Source organism: Lichenostomus cassidix, chromosome W (genome assembly GCF_008360975.1).
Source record: "Lichenostomus cassidix isolate B80296 chromosome W, HeHo_3.0, whole genome shotgun sequence".
NCBI lineage: Eukaryota > Metazoa > Chordata > Aves > Passeriformes > Meliphagidae > Lichenostomus > Lichenostomus cassidix.
Window position 1 is genome coordinate 507392 of NC_139510.1, and position 17386 is coordinate 524777.

Consider the following 17386-nt stretch of genomic DNA (forward strand, 5'->3'; position numbering starts at 1 on the left):
CACGCTGATCAGCCCTATGCCAGAGAGGTTTCTTTAGTAACAAAGTAACACAGAGGTTTCTTTAGTTGCTACCAGGGACCACCCTCGACAGCCTGGAATGAGTTTGTTGATGTTTTATTTTTCGGGTCCTCAGTCCTGCGGGGGACTGGGGCGGGGGGAAGTGGGTGCAGCAGAGGCTCCGGCAAGGCATCAAAGACGCCTGCCCCGCACCCAAGGGTGGCGCAAGATCTCCTCCAGCGCCGGCCTGTCCGCGGGGTGCTTGGACAAACACCAGCGGATCAGCTGTCGGCACTCTGCGGAGAGAAGCCAGCGAGCGCCCGTCACTTGCCGAAGGCTCCTGCCCGGCCGCTCCCGGCGCCCTTTGCAGGGCCCGGGCTGCGCCGCGTGTGCCCAGAGCTGCGCAGGCCTCCCGGCCCGCTCTGCCCTGGGCGGGAGAGTGGCGCGGCCGGAAACGCGGGCCGCCTCCTTCAGCCCAGCGTGCCACAGCGAGCCGGCCCGTCACGGGCCACCCCCCTGCGGCCAGCCCTCGCCGGCAGATCCACCTGGGGCGGAGGAGCTGCGTGAGCTGGGCCACGCTGGGCTGCTGTGCGGTGCCATGTGCCAAAGCCCAAAGCCTGCCTTCTCCAGGCCGCATACCAACCTGGAGAGAGCTACTGCCTGAAGCAGGGCTGCCCCGACGCGATGTCATGGTCCTCCTGTTATAAATTAGGTCTCAATAATCAATCAGAGACAATGTCCAATTAAATATAATTTGATTTATTTAGAGCAAGCGGGTATCAGCGAGGCAGCGCTGGGCAGATAACTGCGCTGAAATAGTCCGAACTCTCCTCTTTTATGCAGTCTCTATTTTCTGACCACGTATATCTTCCGGAGTTAGTACAGCCCCTTCATCATGTTGTTTGCTAGATGGTCTTATTCTTGCTCTTCGGTGGTCGTGGGAAACAAGTCCTTGTATGTTCACAGTGTCGTCCCCCCCCCCCCAAGCAATGATTCTATATCAGCCCACTCCTCAACAAATACAGGATACAGGATGTGCAGGGTGGGGGTCTCCCTCCCCTTTCTATTCGGTCCTGTGGGCAAACAGGATGCCTTAACAGGATGTGTTGAGGCCCCTTTTCCTCTCTCTTGCGATTCTTGCGAATTCTTATCACAATTCCCCTCTCTCTGTATCTCCATTTGTTTCGCAGAATCGCCTTAATGCTTCACGGCTTAAGATGAACTCTTCTTCCATCTCACTCTCTTGTTGTTCAGGTATGCTTTCATATTTTGCTCTGACTAACATTAAATGTGCTGCTTCCAGTCTTCCTTTAACTATAGCTATCAGCCTGTTAAAAATGCATGGTCCAAAAGTCAGAGTTAGTACAATTACTACTAGGGGCCCTGCTAGTGTGGAGAGTAGAGTCGTTAGCCATGGGGAGGCATTGAACCAGCTTTCATACCAGCTCTGTCGACTCTCTCTTTCTCTTTTTCGCTTATCCAGTTCTTTCCGGAGCTCAGACATTGCATCTCTAACAACTCCTGTATGGTCTGCATAAACACAACATTCTTCTTTTAGGGCAATGCACAGTCCTCCTTCTTGGGCTAGTAGGAGCTCTAATCCTCTCCTATTTTGGAGCACCATTTCAGATAGGGACCTCAATGATGTTTCTAAGGCACTAATAGAACTTTCAATTTTGGCTATATCTTCATCTACGGTTTCTCGCAAATTGGCAAATTCTGTGTCTTGTTTTACAAGGGAGGCTATACCTGTGCCTGCTCCTGCTGTGCCTAATGCTAATAGGGTTGCGATAGTTATAGCTGTAATAGGTTCTCTTTTTACAAGGTGGTGCCCTGGGACTGAATGGTGGTCATATATGTAATCACCTGGGTAGTAGGTGATTCTTGGCACTATTACTACTTGTATGCAATAGTCTGATGGATTAAACTCCTTTAAGGGAATACAGGGAGTTACCCCTACACTTGCACATACCCATTTAGCATTTTTAGCTGGTATTAGCCAATCTGCAGGCTCTTTTGGTTTTTGGGCTTGCATTGTTACTTTACATAGGTGCATTTTGGAAGATGGGATTTTTCCTATGCACCTTCCTTCTCCTGATACCTGCGCCAATGTGATACCAGATTTTGTTCTTTTGCCAGATTTCCACAAACATTGAGCAGGGTTGCTCCCATTTACCCTTCTAGCTTTTTCAATTGTCCCCATAGCTTCATAGAAGGGTGGTCTGGTGTTATAGCATAGCCAGCAGTGGTCTGTTTAATTCTGGGTGTGTTTTGTTTAGGACCTTATAGCTGGCTACCATAAGTCTCCATAATTCATCAGTTATTTCTCCCGAGGGGGTTGGGGGTATTTCGGGTTTGGATATGGTGGTACTTTCCTCACGGTCTATGCCTAATCCATCTGCTTCAGTATTTATCACGTCTATTATGACCCGGTTTGGTCCCACTGGTTCGGGGTCATTGGGGAGAGGTTCCTTTTTTATATAGATAAGACCACCTCTGTCGGTTCCTGATTCCCAGTACCTTATACCCCAGGTCTTGCCTAGTAGCCACGTAGGATCTTGGGGTTGTGTTATATTTATGTATAACCATTTACAGGTTACTTTGGGCCCTGCTCCCCTCCTTCCAATCTGGCTACTATAGTCAGGTGGATTACAACTGTAAGGTCCCCACCCAACTTTAATATGCTTGTCTCTGCCTGGGAGCCAGGGGTAAGCTATGGTTTCGCATCCCCAATAAGCACAGTAATAAGAATTTGGGTGGTTGCAATATCCCTTTCCGGGGTTTGCACTAGGGCAAAAATACCAACCTTTACCTTCAAGCATACAAGGTTCTATAGGAGCTAAAACACAAAGGGATGCATTAAAACTGATTTGCCCCGGTCCGAGTCGGGTTTGGATTATGGTTTGGCTGTCCCATTGTCTTAACGTCCAGCGAAAAGGTTGGTGGGGGTGCACATCAGCAGTAGTACATGTAAATATTAGGCTTAAAAGCAAGATATAGGTGTGGTAGGAAGATGGGGGTCCCAGTGCTTTTTGAATTCTTTTAGTTTGTTTAGACCCTGCCTTGGTCCCCTTTTTAGCCTTATACAGTGGTGCCTGTTTCGGGTTCTTTCTCAATTTGGGGCAGCTCATATCAGATCTTTTCATAGTCCCAGGTATGTTCACCCCACTGGCTGTATATATCCCTCTGCCTCGCCCGTCGACTCGGTTGCAGCGAGTCACGGGGATTGAATTCTTCTCGGCAGCAAGGATTTTTTTCTTCAGGGGTCTCAGGGACAAAGGATCTTTTCTTGTAGCTGTCCCGGTTGACATGTTTGACCATGAGGTCACCACAAGGCAAATAGACCAGGGCTTTTCTGCACTCCCTGCCGGTGATGTTTGCCACCATTTGTGCAGGTTCATTTGAGTGGTAATAATACAGTTCTTGGTGTATCCCAAATGCATACATGTCCCATCACTAACACATTCGGCAAATTCCCTTAGGAGGTCCCCCCCCTTTGCAATGGGCCCGCTATCGTTCCTGGCACACCTTACATATAAAGCAAGCAAAAGGGTAGCAATTACAATTATGGATGTTGCACTTAACAATATAATTATTAACATATTCTTCAAGCAATAAATCGTGGTTTCTCAAGTGTTCAGTTACAGGATTTCATGCATAGGCAGGCTAGGATTTCTTAAGCCTAATTTTTAAGTCCTGTGGTTGTTCCACCACTCTCCAGGTGGGGTCTCTGTTGAACTTCTTCACTCGGCTAGCGTGGGTCCAGCCTTTCTCCGCTGTCCGAACCGATGATTCTGTAGAAATTAGAACAACATACGGTCCCTCCCATTGAGGGGTTAAAGATGTTTCTTTCCAAGATTTTATTAAAACTTCATCTCCAGGGTGGAATGAGTGAATTGGTAGCCACAGGGGTGGTCGTTGAACCACCAGTCCCTTCTTACGGAGTTTCTCCCTTCGGTTTTCTAGGCTGGTTATATAGGATTGTAGATGGAAATCTGATATGGCTGGGTGGTCTTCAGGCATTTCTAAATTAAATGGCATTCCATATAACATCTCGTATGAAGAAATCCCGATATCTGTACGAGGTTGAGTTCTAATGTTTAATAATGCTAATGGTAGACATTTAATCCAACTCATTTTTGTTTCTAGCATTAATTTAGTTAGTTGCTTTTTTATTTCTCCATTTATTCTCTCTACCTTGCCCGAACTTTGAGGGTGCCAAGGGGTGTGGTATTCCCAGGCAATTCCGAGCGCCTCAGATACAGCTCTTGTAATCTTAGATATAAAGTGTGGTCCCCGATCTGAATCTATTACTTCTATAAGGCCATATCTTGGAATTATTTGTTCTAATAAAGTTTTTGCAACTGTTTGTGCTGTGGCTCTTGTCGTTGGGAAGGCTTCCACAAAGTGAGTGAGGTGGTCTACTATAACCAGTAAATATTTATACCTTCCTGCTAAAGGCAATTCAGTAAAGTCAATCTGGATGTGGGAAAAAGGTCTATGTGCTAATTCTCTGCCCCCAGGGATTCTTTTTCTTAATTGATGTCTGTTTACTTTTTGGCAAGTAACACATCCCATGGTTATCTGTTTAGCTAAGTTGTAAATACCCATACACATATATTTATTGGCAAACTGATCCACCAGGGCCTGTGTTCCCCAATGGGTCTTTTCATGAAGTCTTTTCAGAACCCTTAAGGCCATAGGCTTAGGTAAAATCTCTCTTCCGTCTCCCAGAACCCATTTACCCTCTGAGTTTGGTTTTATACCCACTTGCCTCAATTTTTCTTGCTCTATTGTTGTAAAGCTTAGCAAGTAGGTTGTACAGGGGTAGTCTATGTATGGTTTGTTTTCCCCGTGAATATAACAAAAATCTTTGTCCGAATTTGATTGCCCATCAGGACTGTAACAGGAGCAAACTAAACCATCCACTCTGTAGTCCTTCCAGCAAGCAGAACAAGGGAATCCTTCCAAGTCATACCTGCAGGTAGAACAACTTTCCCTAGGATTCCTTACCCAGAGGGGTAGTAATGCTGCTCGTTTAGCTTCTTCATCAGCCAGGTTGTTTCCCCGTACCACTGTTCCCAATCCCTTTTGATGTCCCCTGACATGGACCACTGCAAGTTTGGAGGGTACCCTAATAGCTTTTAAAATTTCTTTTATGAGTCTCTCATGGACTAGGCTCTTTCCTTGTGATGTGATAAGGCCCCGTTCTTCCCAGATTTTTCCAAATGTGTGTATTACCCCAAATGCATATTTGGAGTCTGTGTAAATAGTTCCCTCTCCTTTTCCTATAATTTGTAAAGCCCTTAGAACTGCATACAGCTCACATGCCTGAGCCGACCAACTTGGGCTTAGTGGGCCAGATTGGAGTACTTCTAATTTATTTCCATCCACTATTGCATATCCCGATTTTCGCTTCCCCTCAAGCACCCGTGAGGAACCATCTACAAATAATTTCATACCCTCCCCCAGTTCTTCCTCTTCTAAATCTGGCCTGATCTTAGTTTGTTCCTCTATGGTTTGTAGGCAATTGTGCCATAGGATGTTACTCTCAGGATTCCCATACAGAAATTGTGCTGGGTTCTGTATGGATGCCACTTCTAAAGTAAGCTTGGGGGATGATACCAGAATTCCTTCATATTTCAGCAATCGGACATCAGTGATCCATTTTTCAGCCTTTTGTGTCAGTATGCCCCGAATGTCATGTGGGGACATAACTTTTAACTCAACCCCAAATGTTATTTTTAATGCTTCCTCTACCATTACAGCAGCTGCCGCTACTGCCTGTAGACAAGTGGGCCAGCCTCTACTAATTGGGTCTAATAACTTTGAAAGGTAGGCTATCGGCTTTTTACTTCCTGCCCATTCTTGTGCTAGCACCCCAAATGCAGTTCCTTCTTCAGTATTTACAAATGAATAAAAAGGTTTCTTTAAGTCTGGTAAGCTTAGTACAGGGGCACTTGTTAACTCCCTTTTTAGATTTTGAAGGTTTTTCTCATCTTGGGAGGTCCATTTAAGTAATCCATCCCGTGTTAATTTTTCATATAGGAATTTTACCTTTTTACTGTAATTTTCAATCCATTGTCTGCAGTATCCAAATAAACCTAGCAATTGTCGAATCTGTCGCTTGGTCTGGGGAGGTGGCATTGACAGAATCCCTTGTACCCTGCTGGGATCAAGCTTTTTAGTCCCATTAGTTAGTCGGTGTCCTAAGTATTTTACCTCTTGTTCGGTAAATTGCAGTTTTGATTTAGAGACTTTTAGTCCCTGTTTCGCCAAAAAATTTAACATCTTTATACTTTCTTCCCTCACTAATTCCTCTTGTTTCCCAGCTATTAGTAGATCATCTACATACTGTATGAGTTTAACTTCTGGTCCCACTTGGTAGTTTTGTAGTATTTGACTCAGGGCTTGTCCAAATAGATTGGGGGATTCTGTGAATCCCTGGGGAAGGACAGTCCATCATAGCTGTTGTTTTATATGACTGTCAGGATCTTCCCACTCAAATGCAAAATAGTCGCGACAGTTTTTATCTAAGGGGCAAGCCCAAAATGCATCTTTTAAGTCTATCACACTGTACCAGCAATCATGTGGGCCTAGTTGGCTGAGGATAGTATGAGGGTTGGCTACCACAGGGAACCGTTCAACAGTTCTTTTATTTATTTCTCTCAAATCATGCACTAATCGGTAACTACCATCTGGTTTCTTTACAGGCAAAATTGGAGTGTTAAACGGGGACATACAGGGCTCCAAAATCCCTTGTTTTATTAGCCTTTCGACTTCGGGTTTCAGTCCTCTTCGCCCTTCCTCAGATAACGGATACTGTTTTATTTTTACTGGGATGTGTGGATTTGTTAAGGTTATTGAGAAAGGTTCGATGTCTAGCTTCCCCACTGAGTCCGGGGTGTACCAAACCTTTGGGTCTATCTGTTGCTCATCCTTTGTGCTAAGGGAGTATATTTTAATTTTTAATCCTTGTTTATTTATTTCCAATCCTATTCCCAATTCTACCATTAAATCTCTCCCTAGTAGATTGTATTCTGCCTCCGGTACCAATAAGAAACTACCTATACCCAATTTAGAGTTTGTTTCAATTAGCACATCTTTAATTATAGGGACTCCGAATGGTTCCCCTTTTGCTCCTATTACTTGTACAGTGTCTTTGGATACTTTACATCCCTGAGGCAGTTTCTGCACAGTGGAGCGCTCTGCTCCGGAGTCCACTAAAAATTCAACTTCTTGATGCTGGGGTCCTAACTTTAATTTTACTAGGGGCTCCGATGCTTCTTTTGACCCCAGCAAATAGAGCCCCTGACACCCCTAGTCCTCTTTGAACATTTTTATGTCTGCCAATCGTTGGCGGCATTCCCTCTTCATGTGTCCCTTTTTCCCACAGTAAAAGCACACTATCTCATTCCTCTTTTGCCCTTCCGTATTTCTTGGAGGTTTCGGGGGCCATTTCTCTTGCGGTGATCTAGTGGTGGTTCTCTCTTGTCCCCCTCTTACAGCTGCTACCATCATTCTAACTTGTTTCTTATGACTTTCCTCGTCCCTTCTGACATACACTTTCTGTGCTTCCCTCAATAACTCATCCAACCCCCGGTTTTGCCAGTCTTCTAATTTTTTCTAACTTTTTCCTAATATCCACCCATGCCTTTGCTACAAATTGGGTTTTTAGCAAGGTTTGTCCTACCGGGGAATCAGGATCTATACCGGAGTAAAGCTGTAAATTTCTCCGGAGCCTTTCCAACCATTCAGTAGGGTCTTCATCTTTCTTTTGCAGCTCATTAAAGGCCTTAGTCATATTTTGTCCTCGGGGGACGGCCTCCTTAATGCCTTGGACTATGATAGTCCTTAAATCTTGCATGTGTGCTCTATCGTTTTCATTTTGATTGTTCCAATTAGGCCTCTGAAGGGGCCATTTAACATCTCCAATGGGGCCTTGTGGGTGGTTGTTTTCCCAAATCCTCATCCCAGCTGCCCTTATCATTCTTCTCTCTTCTGCTGTGAATAAGATGCTCAATATTGACTGTATCTCATCCCAAGTATAAATATTTGGTCCTAAGAATTGATCTACTCTTTCTGCTACCCCCAGTGGATCTTCCAATAAATGCCCCATTTCCTTTTTAAATTCTCTGACATCGGCTGAGTTCAGAGGGACGGCTATGTATCCGATACCAGGAGCCTGTCCTCCCCCTGGTTGATTAACCATACCCATGCCTACTTCTCTGAGAGGGTATAACTGGTTCCTTGCCTGGCTTCTAGTAATCCGTCTCTCGGGTGGTGGAGTGTCATCCCCCTCCATCTGTGGTGCATTTGGAACCGGCAGAGGTTGTGCTGGAGGGGGCACTGCAGCATCTGGCATGGGGGACGGGGGAACATAGGGTGGAGGTATTTCCTCCGCCTGTTTTTTCTTTCCTTTACTGAGAACAAACAGGCTTGTCTTATTTTCACTAGTTATCCACAGGGCTGCATAATCACTCTCTTCCTGGCTAAAAGGCTTTTTAGAGTTTACATACAAATTTAGAGCTTGGCAAATCCAATCCTCAGAGGATCCAAAAACCGGCCAGTAAAGAGGGTTTCCTCTAATTTGTTTTCCTCCCCAGACTGTCATGCAATAGGTAATCATTTTTGCCTTAATTTTTCCTCGTGTACGTGGATCATCATCCCAATATTTAATCATTAACCCCAGAGGACTATCTGGTGGTATATCCGGGAGTCTTACTTGGGGCTCCCCCCCCATGGGTCCAGACGGCTTGCCCTTCGTCTGTCCCATCTTCCAGAGTGCCTTCACACACACACACACTCACATCCTCCTGTTCGTGGCCCAGGCCCTCGCGGGATGTGGGAAACGCACTACAAAGGAGTCCACACTCAGGTCGTCCGCACTGGACGTCTCAGACACCGCACTCTAGGATCCCCACCCCGACCGAACGGATTCCCTGTGTTATAAATTAACACATACTCACGCGTCTCGCGTCTTCGTCCGGACTTTGTGCACAAAGATTAAGGGGTTCCTTCGCTCACTACCCGAAATTTAGGTTCGTCGGTAAGGGTTTCAAAGGGGTACCCTCTCCGGGCCGTTGTGACAACGGGGCGCCTCCCGTTGAGGGGTCTCCTAAGAATTGCCCCCATCCGAGTCACGGCACCATTTTGTTATAAATTAGGTCTCAATAATCAATCAGAGACAATGTCCAATTAAATATAATTTGATTTATTTAGAGCAAGCGGGTATCAGCGAGGCAGCGCTGGGCAGATAACTGCGCTGAAATAGTCCGAACTCTCCTCTTTTATGCAGTCTCTATTTTCTGACCACGTATATCTTCCGGAGTTGGTACAGCCCCTTCATCATGTTGTTTGCTAGATGGTCTTATTCTTGCTCTTCGGTGGTCGTGGGAAACAAGTCCTTGTATGTTCACAGTGTCGTCCCCCCCCCCCCAAGCAATGATTCTATATCAGCCCACTCCTCAACAAATACAGGATACAGGATGTGCAGGGTGGGGGTCTCCCTCCCCTTTCTATTCGGTCCTGTGGGCAAACAGGATGCCTTAACAGGATGTGTTGAGGCCCCTTTTCCTCTCTCTTGCGATTCTTGCGAATTCTTATCACACTCCCAGAAGGGGATGTTCCCGCAGACCATGACGAACAGCAGCACGCCCAGGAACCAGACGGTCGCCCCATGGCGGTGCTTTTCCTTGTATTATTTCACTTATGTTATAAATTGGGTCTCAATAAGTCAATCAGAGACAATTCCAATTCAGTAATTTGTAATTTATTCAAGCAAGTGGATACTGGTCAAAGCAGCGCTGGGCGGGCTAGGCATGCTCCTTCGCTCTGCCTAAGACACACCGCGCAGAGGTTTGTGTGTGCCGAGGTTTTATACAGTCCCTTTTTCCGGGTTACGTGTCATTTGCTGGAGATAAGGCTGTGTCTGCGTAGTCTGTTGCTGTTGCTAGAGGGTCCGCCGCTGCCTTCCGAAAGGTCGTAGTCACGTTCGCAGCTTGCCTTTCTTCCTAAACCTTGCAATTTTTGTATAAGCCTTGTGTAAACAGGATGCTTAAGTTCTGCTTATGCCAGCAGGAGGTCTTTGGCCCGTGGGGGCCCTGTTTTCCTGTTTCGATTTAGAGAATCAATCCTTATCTATCACAACTTATCTTTAATTTTTCCTTTTAAATTTTAATCCTGACTTGCGATCTCCCACTAGTTTGTTTTGAAACTAATACACACAGGTGTGATGTGGAGCAGCTGAGGGAGCTGGGGGTGTTCAGCCTAGAGCAAAGGAGGCTGAGGAGGAAGGCAGCTGCAGGAGTTTGCAGCTGCTGGAAGAGGCTGCTGCTGTTGTCCCTGGCAGCCTGAGGGCAGCTGTGGCACCTGGCCTCAGAAGGGCTGAGCGGCTTTGCCAAGAGCTTCCTGCCACATCCCACAGCCCGAGGACAAGGGCTGCTGCCATTCTTTTGGGTCGAGATGGGTTCAAAGGTGCCTGGGAAGAGGCTGGGTTTGCAGAGGTCTCAGGCAGGCAGCCTGGATGCCGCTCGTGCCACGGAGGGTGAGGGAATTGCAAGTGGCCAAATGTAGGAAGCTGCCAGTGGCGTCTGGCTCTGGGCAAGGGCTGTGGACACCATGGAGCTGGGAGGGCTGCTGGGAAAGGGGCCAGGGGCAGCAGCCTGGAACCCTGCCAGCCCTGGGGCTGAGGACACCTGGGTGACACCAAATCCCACCTGGCACACGGCATGTCCCTGCAGCCTTGTGTGCCTTGGCATCAGCCGGGAAGTGTATAGGATACAGAACTTGCCCACTGTCTGCGTTTTTTGTAAATCCAATGCATTTCCTGGTCTCCTTGGGATTGTGATAAATATGTCATAATGTTGGCTTTTCGCAAATATTACAATGGATACTATGTGTATTGTTTTAATTCTTTTCTTATAGAGGTAGCCTGGTTGTGAAAAATTGCTGTGTAATGATGACTAAGGTCTTTCTTTCTAGTACTAGCTGAGTTTAATAGTAGTAAAATGGCTGTTATAGTTTTATTAGAATGCTTGAACTGTCTGCTTGAACTGGATAACATCCCACGAATGGACCCTGCCTCTGACATTCCAACTATCAGCACCTGTTACCTGCAGGAACCACAATCTGGGAGTGATAACAGAATCAATGACAGACGACTGCGCATGCTCCGAGGAGGCGGATCAGTTCCCAGAACATGCAAAATAGTTTGGAGAAAAATATGAATATGTATAACTGTTTATGAATATGCATTAGGCTGAAGAGTATGTAAAGGGTGTCTCTGTCCATACCAGGTGTGCTTTTTTGGCTGAATGCCAAAGCACCCAGCACTGACCTTTTGCTTTTATCTGTCCCCTATTGTCTTTTATTAAACCTTTTTAATCCTAACAGGAGAGTGAACCTTGTTTTTCACAGGATGTTCCCTATGGCACAGTGCAGGGGTGTGGGGAGAGAAGAAACCTGAAAGTTACTGATGGAAAAATGCCCTGTTCTTTCCGGTTAGCTCAATGGCTTCCCTTCATGAAGTTGCCTTGCTTGTTTTATCCCATGTTATTTTGGAGCTGAACTGACATAACTGGACTGCAGCTCAGTAAATCTCAAACTCATATTGGCTAGACTCATGGAACAAAATAATCTCTATATAAACCAGCATTTTTTTTGTGCTAACATAAGTGTGGAACGCTGGGAAAGAAAAATCTGAATTCTGGAACTGGATCTCCTCGACCTCCTGCAAGTACAGGTATGGTATATTTCAAATAACTGCCCTACAGGGGGAAAACATCTTCTATTATTCAAACCCATGCTATTTGATTGCAATTTATGACTAAAATTTTATATTTATGCCTAAATATTCTGTGTAGCTGAATCACAAGGCATGTGTGTATATTCAGCCTGGTGACTGTGGGGAGTAACAGTGACAGACAACTTAGAGAACGATCCAACCAGGAGCTGATGTGACCAATGAATTGTAATAGATGTCAGTAGTTTGAGTGATTGTCATTCATCCACATGAAGCTAATGCTGACAGCCTGTGCAATGTGAAGCATGGGAAACCGTTGGAAAACACAGTTTTCCAGCAAAACTTGTGTTAGTTAAGCAGGCCATATACAGGCCGCAGCACTTCGCTTCCCTGAGAATGCTTCGTGGGAAGGTGCCAAGAAGGTGCAGCTGTGCCTGTATGCTTTGAAAGTACCGTGAGAAGTATGCTGGGAGTGAACTTGTGATTAACAAAGAATGAAGGGGAGAAGCCTGTAGATGTGAGAACAAACTGCAGATACGTGTGTAACTATAATTAGTAACATCTGTAACAGTATGTAAGTTTCTCGTTTGGTGAAATAAATCGGAGCTTGCTTATATCTCACATTGAGACTGCCGTGAGTTCCCTCGCGCCACTCGTCAGGAAACTAGTGCAAAGTACTAATTTACTTTTTAATGGAACAGCTGGAGATTTCCTTTTCCACCTTAAAAACCCTCTGGAGCAACTATTTTTGCAATCTTCTGTTTGTTTGCTGCTTTTTTTTTTTTTTTTTTTTTTTAATGACGTGTCGCTGTTGAGCAGCTAGCAGAGTAATGAAGGCACCAGTTCTCAGTGGCAAGAAGGAATGACCTTTATTGTTTTGATTTCATCATATATATAGAGTATTCAAAAGTCACCCAGATTGGTCGGTCAGAAGCCTTCCCCCAGGCCTGATTGGCCAGGCCTGCACCGTCCAAGTACTGGGACACTGTTCCAATGACATCCAAACTTTATCTTTATTTACAAAACACAAGAAAATTCTCATGGGAAAAACCTGTGCTAGCCACAGTGACCCAGAGGTAGAACTTGAGGAGCCAGCTGTGTATGTTGTGCTGCACTAAGGTTTGGACTGGACTGTCCCTGGCTATGAATTCCTCATGCTTTTACATGAATGTTGAGCAGAAACATTCTTGACCCCTATTTGGAATCAGGAGCATTAATAGAAGAGATGTAGAACATAGAGGAAAAATGGGCAGCTTTCATTTTTCAGTTGTAGTTATGCTGCTGCAACAGTAGACTAGCATGGTGATAAATCAAGATTCCTGAATCACTCACTGATATCAAGCATCCCTGTTTTATTTGCTATGTTATGACCATTAGTCATAACTTGCTTTCCTATTGAAATACAGTGGATTGTGGGGGGATAAGGGGGAATAGCACTGTAGTAAGGAAGCTGCTCAGCTGTGTTTGAGGCATAATGAAACTAGTGCTTATAACACCTTGTGTTTAACACTTCTTTGAACCTGACTGTGAATGTCTTCTATAATTAACATTGATCCAAAACCCATCAAAGTCAACTAAACGATGACTGCAGGACTTGGAGGGTTTTTCTTTTTTTCTTTTTTTTCAGAGAAGCATAACTTTCTTCAAAATAAATACAAAACCATCCTAGATCCCATCAGACCCACATTTCCTGACCTGCTTTCTTTCTCTTGCCAAATAATCTTTGAAGTTTCTTTGGTTGTTGGGGGATGAGGACCCATTTTTCACTTTACCACACCTTAATTTTTTAGCTGAAGTTAAAAATTAAGCTAGATTGTCTAATCTCTCTCATCTTCCTTTTAAACTTTTCCAACATTTGCAACTGTTTTCCTTTCATACAGGTATCTACTTTCTTTTTCTGACCTAGTGGGTTTTGTTGTTTCTTTCTTTTGTGCTTCTCCAACCTTTCACTCCTTTTATCTCCTTCACTGTTTATTCCCCTGATCTGGTCTCTATCTTTCTGACCTCTTTCAGTAAATTCTAGTGATCTGGCAAATCAAAGCCATCTGCAAATATGCTTGCATTCACATGCCAGCTGTTGTAAAGAAACATGATTTCACTCGAAGAAATTGATAGGAACAGTGCCAACCACCCAAACTAAACCAGAGTTTAAGATGCTGGTGGAACAGACTTTTCATCAGGGAAAAAAAGTGTCCTGTCATTTGGATTATTAATGTGCTATTTTTTACTAGTTTAGTACTAAACATATATATAGATATATTCATACTGTTTCTAAGGGTTACAGAATAAAAATCCATTTTTCATAGTAGCAGTATCCATGTGCCAAGCACGTGGCCAGCTTTTACCTACTTGCAGTAATCTAATCCTTTTCCTCAAGGTCTTGTAACACTTGGCATGACATCAACCCTTGCTTAGGAGTAATAAAATCAAGAAAGCAGTAAACTAGGGCAGTGTTTTTAGGAAAACACTAAAAAGAGGCTGTCACGAGTGGAAACAGAGGGTATATAGATTTTACCAGTTGCCTAGGCCTATGGCAACTAGTGACCAAACCTATTCAGAGTGACCAGCACCCTAAAACCCACTCTCACTCATAAGTTCTTATAAAGACAGCCGATTTATGTCTAATGTAAAATAGATTGTGGTTTATTAGACACAGGTGAGAACGGAACAAAGAACTAGACAAATTTTACTACACAAAACATGAAAAGCTATTCATAGTTAAAACAAACATATATATATATGTTGCCCAAAATAGGGAGATTAAAAACAATACAGCGCTAAAAATGAAAAAGGTACCTATTAATATTATTGTAGCTAGCAAAGAAGAATACAATTTAGGAAACTGAGTGCTTCTTACCAAATCCAATTTTTGGAGCTGGGGATGCACCAGATCCTCTCTCAATCCCTCGGGGAAGTAACCACAGAGCTTGCGTCCAAACTCAGGGGAGAAAGCTTTTACTTCACGCTCCAATGTCCATGTAGAAAGCTTCTACTTTTGCTGAGTTTTTCGTGGTGTTTTATAGGGAAAAAGAGTGTGTATTTGCGGTCACTTGAAAATTATTCACATTCTCTCAGTGTCTCACTCTGAGTTCCAGACGCCAGCATTGATAGTCCGGATTAAGCCATTGACTTAATCTGAGCCATCGATCTCGGCCAGCAATCAGGGAGAGAGAGAAGGGGGGGGGTGTTTGTCCTGCCACAGAGGCATCTGTCTTTTATGACACTAAAGGTTTTTATGAAATATTTTTTGACAAGAGAAAAGCATGGAGAGAGACTATTTAGAAGAGTGTGACAGGAGAAGGGACAATGTCTTCAAACTGAAAGAGAAAAGGTCTAGTTTGGTATTTGGAAGAAACTCTTTACTTATGAGGATGATGAGGCACCGGAAAAGGCTGCTCAGAGAAGTTGTGGATGCCCCATCCCAGGAAGTGTTCAAGACCAGGCTGGATGGGGCTCTGAGCAACCTGGTCTGGTGAAAGGTGTCCCTGCCTGTTAGAAATTAACTAACTTTTTGGATACAATTTTAGTGAGGACAAAGTCGTGGAAGCAAAAGCAAACTGTTTATTAGTTACGAGTCAGCTGAGTCCAGTATCTGTCTCCCTCCCCAAGAGCCAAGCACACACACACCCTTCAACCAAATGGCCACATTTTATACCCTGTCCAGGCCAGGGCAGTCCCTGTCCCCTTTCCCATTGGCTGGGTACTTGGGAACTTACATTCTCTCTGCTTTTTGTCACCCCCCATCATCCCACCTCCCTCTCAGTCAAGTCTTCAACCCTGCCCCTCTCCCAGCTCACAGCAGCAGCCAACAAACCCACCAGAACAAATCCAAACCAAACCAAACAACAACCAATACCTTTCATTATTTAACTTAGTAACCTTTTGGCTTCAGCAAAATACCACCCATCTCTCACAATCCACCCTTTCCTTTTATTATCCCTTTTTGCTGAAGTGCTTGATTCAATTACCTTGTCTGGTCAGCATAAACTGACCTCTTTTGCAAAGTAGTTATCAGTAAGATTTTTTTTTTCATTCAGTCCATTTGAAATGTTCCTGAGCTGTCAGTTCATGTTGCTCTTCATAGATCTCCTCCAACTTGTGTAAAATAAGTTGTATCTCCCCCTCTTGTTTCTCCCTTTTTCTATCTCTTTTCCTCAGGATCATAATCCTTTGAGTTCCTTGGTAGATGATTGTTGCACTAGGATTGACTGGCACACTTGTTATCTGCATTCCTTCTATTACACTATTAATTAATCTAATGAAACATGGGATAAAACAAGGTAAAAATAATAATTCTGCAATTGCACACCCTACCTTCTTTCACCAGGCCATTCCAAATAAGTTGTCCCACCATTCAGAGTCTATCATTGAGTTCCACTTTTGTACTGGTACATGGGTAATTTCTCTGATGTCCAAAGCTATGTCCAACACTGCCTCTCCATTATCATCAATCTTTAGGCAGCAGTCTGTCGTATTAAATTTTCCACATACTCCACCTTTCCTCAGCAAGCAAATAATCCAGGGCTAAGAGATTTTGGTATACAGCTGCTCTCACCTGGCTTTGCTGTCTGGCTCTAATCAGCTGTATGATTAGAGACAAGTTCCACTTCTGCTTGCAGCCTAATAATTTGATTTAATATATAAATTGGTGTTCTATAACCCCAGTGGAAGAGGCCAATTGATTTTTGTTTATGCCTCAACATACGTTATACCTGAGGTGAACAATCACTGTAGGGTCTGCATACGTGTGAGGAGCTCTGTCTCCCGAGAGGCCTGGCAGCCAATCAGGAAACAGGAACCTCCCAATGCTGCTCTGCAAGCCCCGCCCCCCTTGCTGGCGGGGCAGATCCCCGGATGCCCAGGAAAAATGCGCGGGGGGAAGTCACGCTGTGGGAGTGCCGAGCACATAAGGCAGTTGTCTGCGGCACAGCCCGGCGGCCGTTTTCTGGGGGTTTCTTGGAGGGAGCGGGGACTCGCCTGGAGGGTCAGCTCTGTCCCCTCCCCGCTTTCGCATTTTCCCCCCTGCAGTCCCGCTCCTTCCCTGGCTTCCTGCCCATGTCCTGCTCTGCTTCGCTGCTTTCCCGAGGCAGCTCCGTCGCCGCGACAACCTTGTGCTCTCTGCTTCCCCGACCGAGCCACCGCCGCCGCCTGCACCCTGCCTGCACCCAGCCCGGTGCTCCGACCCTGACCGCATGCAGCTGCTCCTCGAGTCCTGTTGCTGTTCTTCGCCCACGGCAGGGACACGCAGCTGCTGCTGTTCGGAAATCGCACCCAGCCGCCACGGGAGCCACGCAGACTCGCATCTCACAGCGCACACGTTCATCTGCAAACCCTCGTCGACGGGGCGCCCGGGGTAAAGCGGTAACCATCTGTCCGGTATTCTTTCTCTGGCTCTCTTTTCCCCTCTTTGCTCCTTTTTCTGTCCCCCTTTGGTAGGAACACTTACTCTTCTTTTTTGTCCGAGAAGTCTATTAAAAAGAATCCTTCCTGACTTGTGGCTAGCACAGGTTTTTCCCATGAGAAATTTTCTTGTGTTTTATAAATAAAGTTTGGATGTTGTTGGAACAGTGTCCCAGAACTTGGACAGTGCAGGCCTGGCCAATCAGGCCTGGGGGAAGGCTTCTGACTGACCAATCTGGGTGACTT

At 45.1% G+C, this 17386-nt stretch overlaps 1 protein-coding gene and 1 long non-coding RNA gene across 2 annotated transcripts in view; both read right to left on the reverse strand.

Moving 5' to 3' along the window:
• The window catches only part of LOC146425278 (uncharacterized), a 51681-nt gene that overhangs the window by 8923 nt on the left and 25372 nt on the right, over positions 1 to 17386 (reverse strand). The window lies entirely within an intron of this gene.
• Positions 5 to 11607, reverse strand: LOC146425280 (uncharacterized). Its single transcript, XM_085041415.1, has 5 exons — positions 11572 to 11607; positions 9609 to 9691; positions 8967 to 9023; positions 8723 to 8853; positions 5 to 500 (listed from the first exon to the last, which is right to left on the reverse strand). Exons 1-5 carry the CDS (start codon positions 11605 to 11607, stop codon positions 190 to 192), a joined length of 618 nt encoding a protein of 205 aa, XP_084897541.1. The 3' UTR covers positions 5 to 189.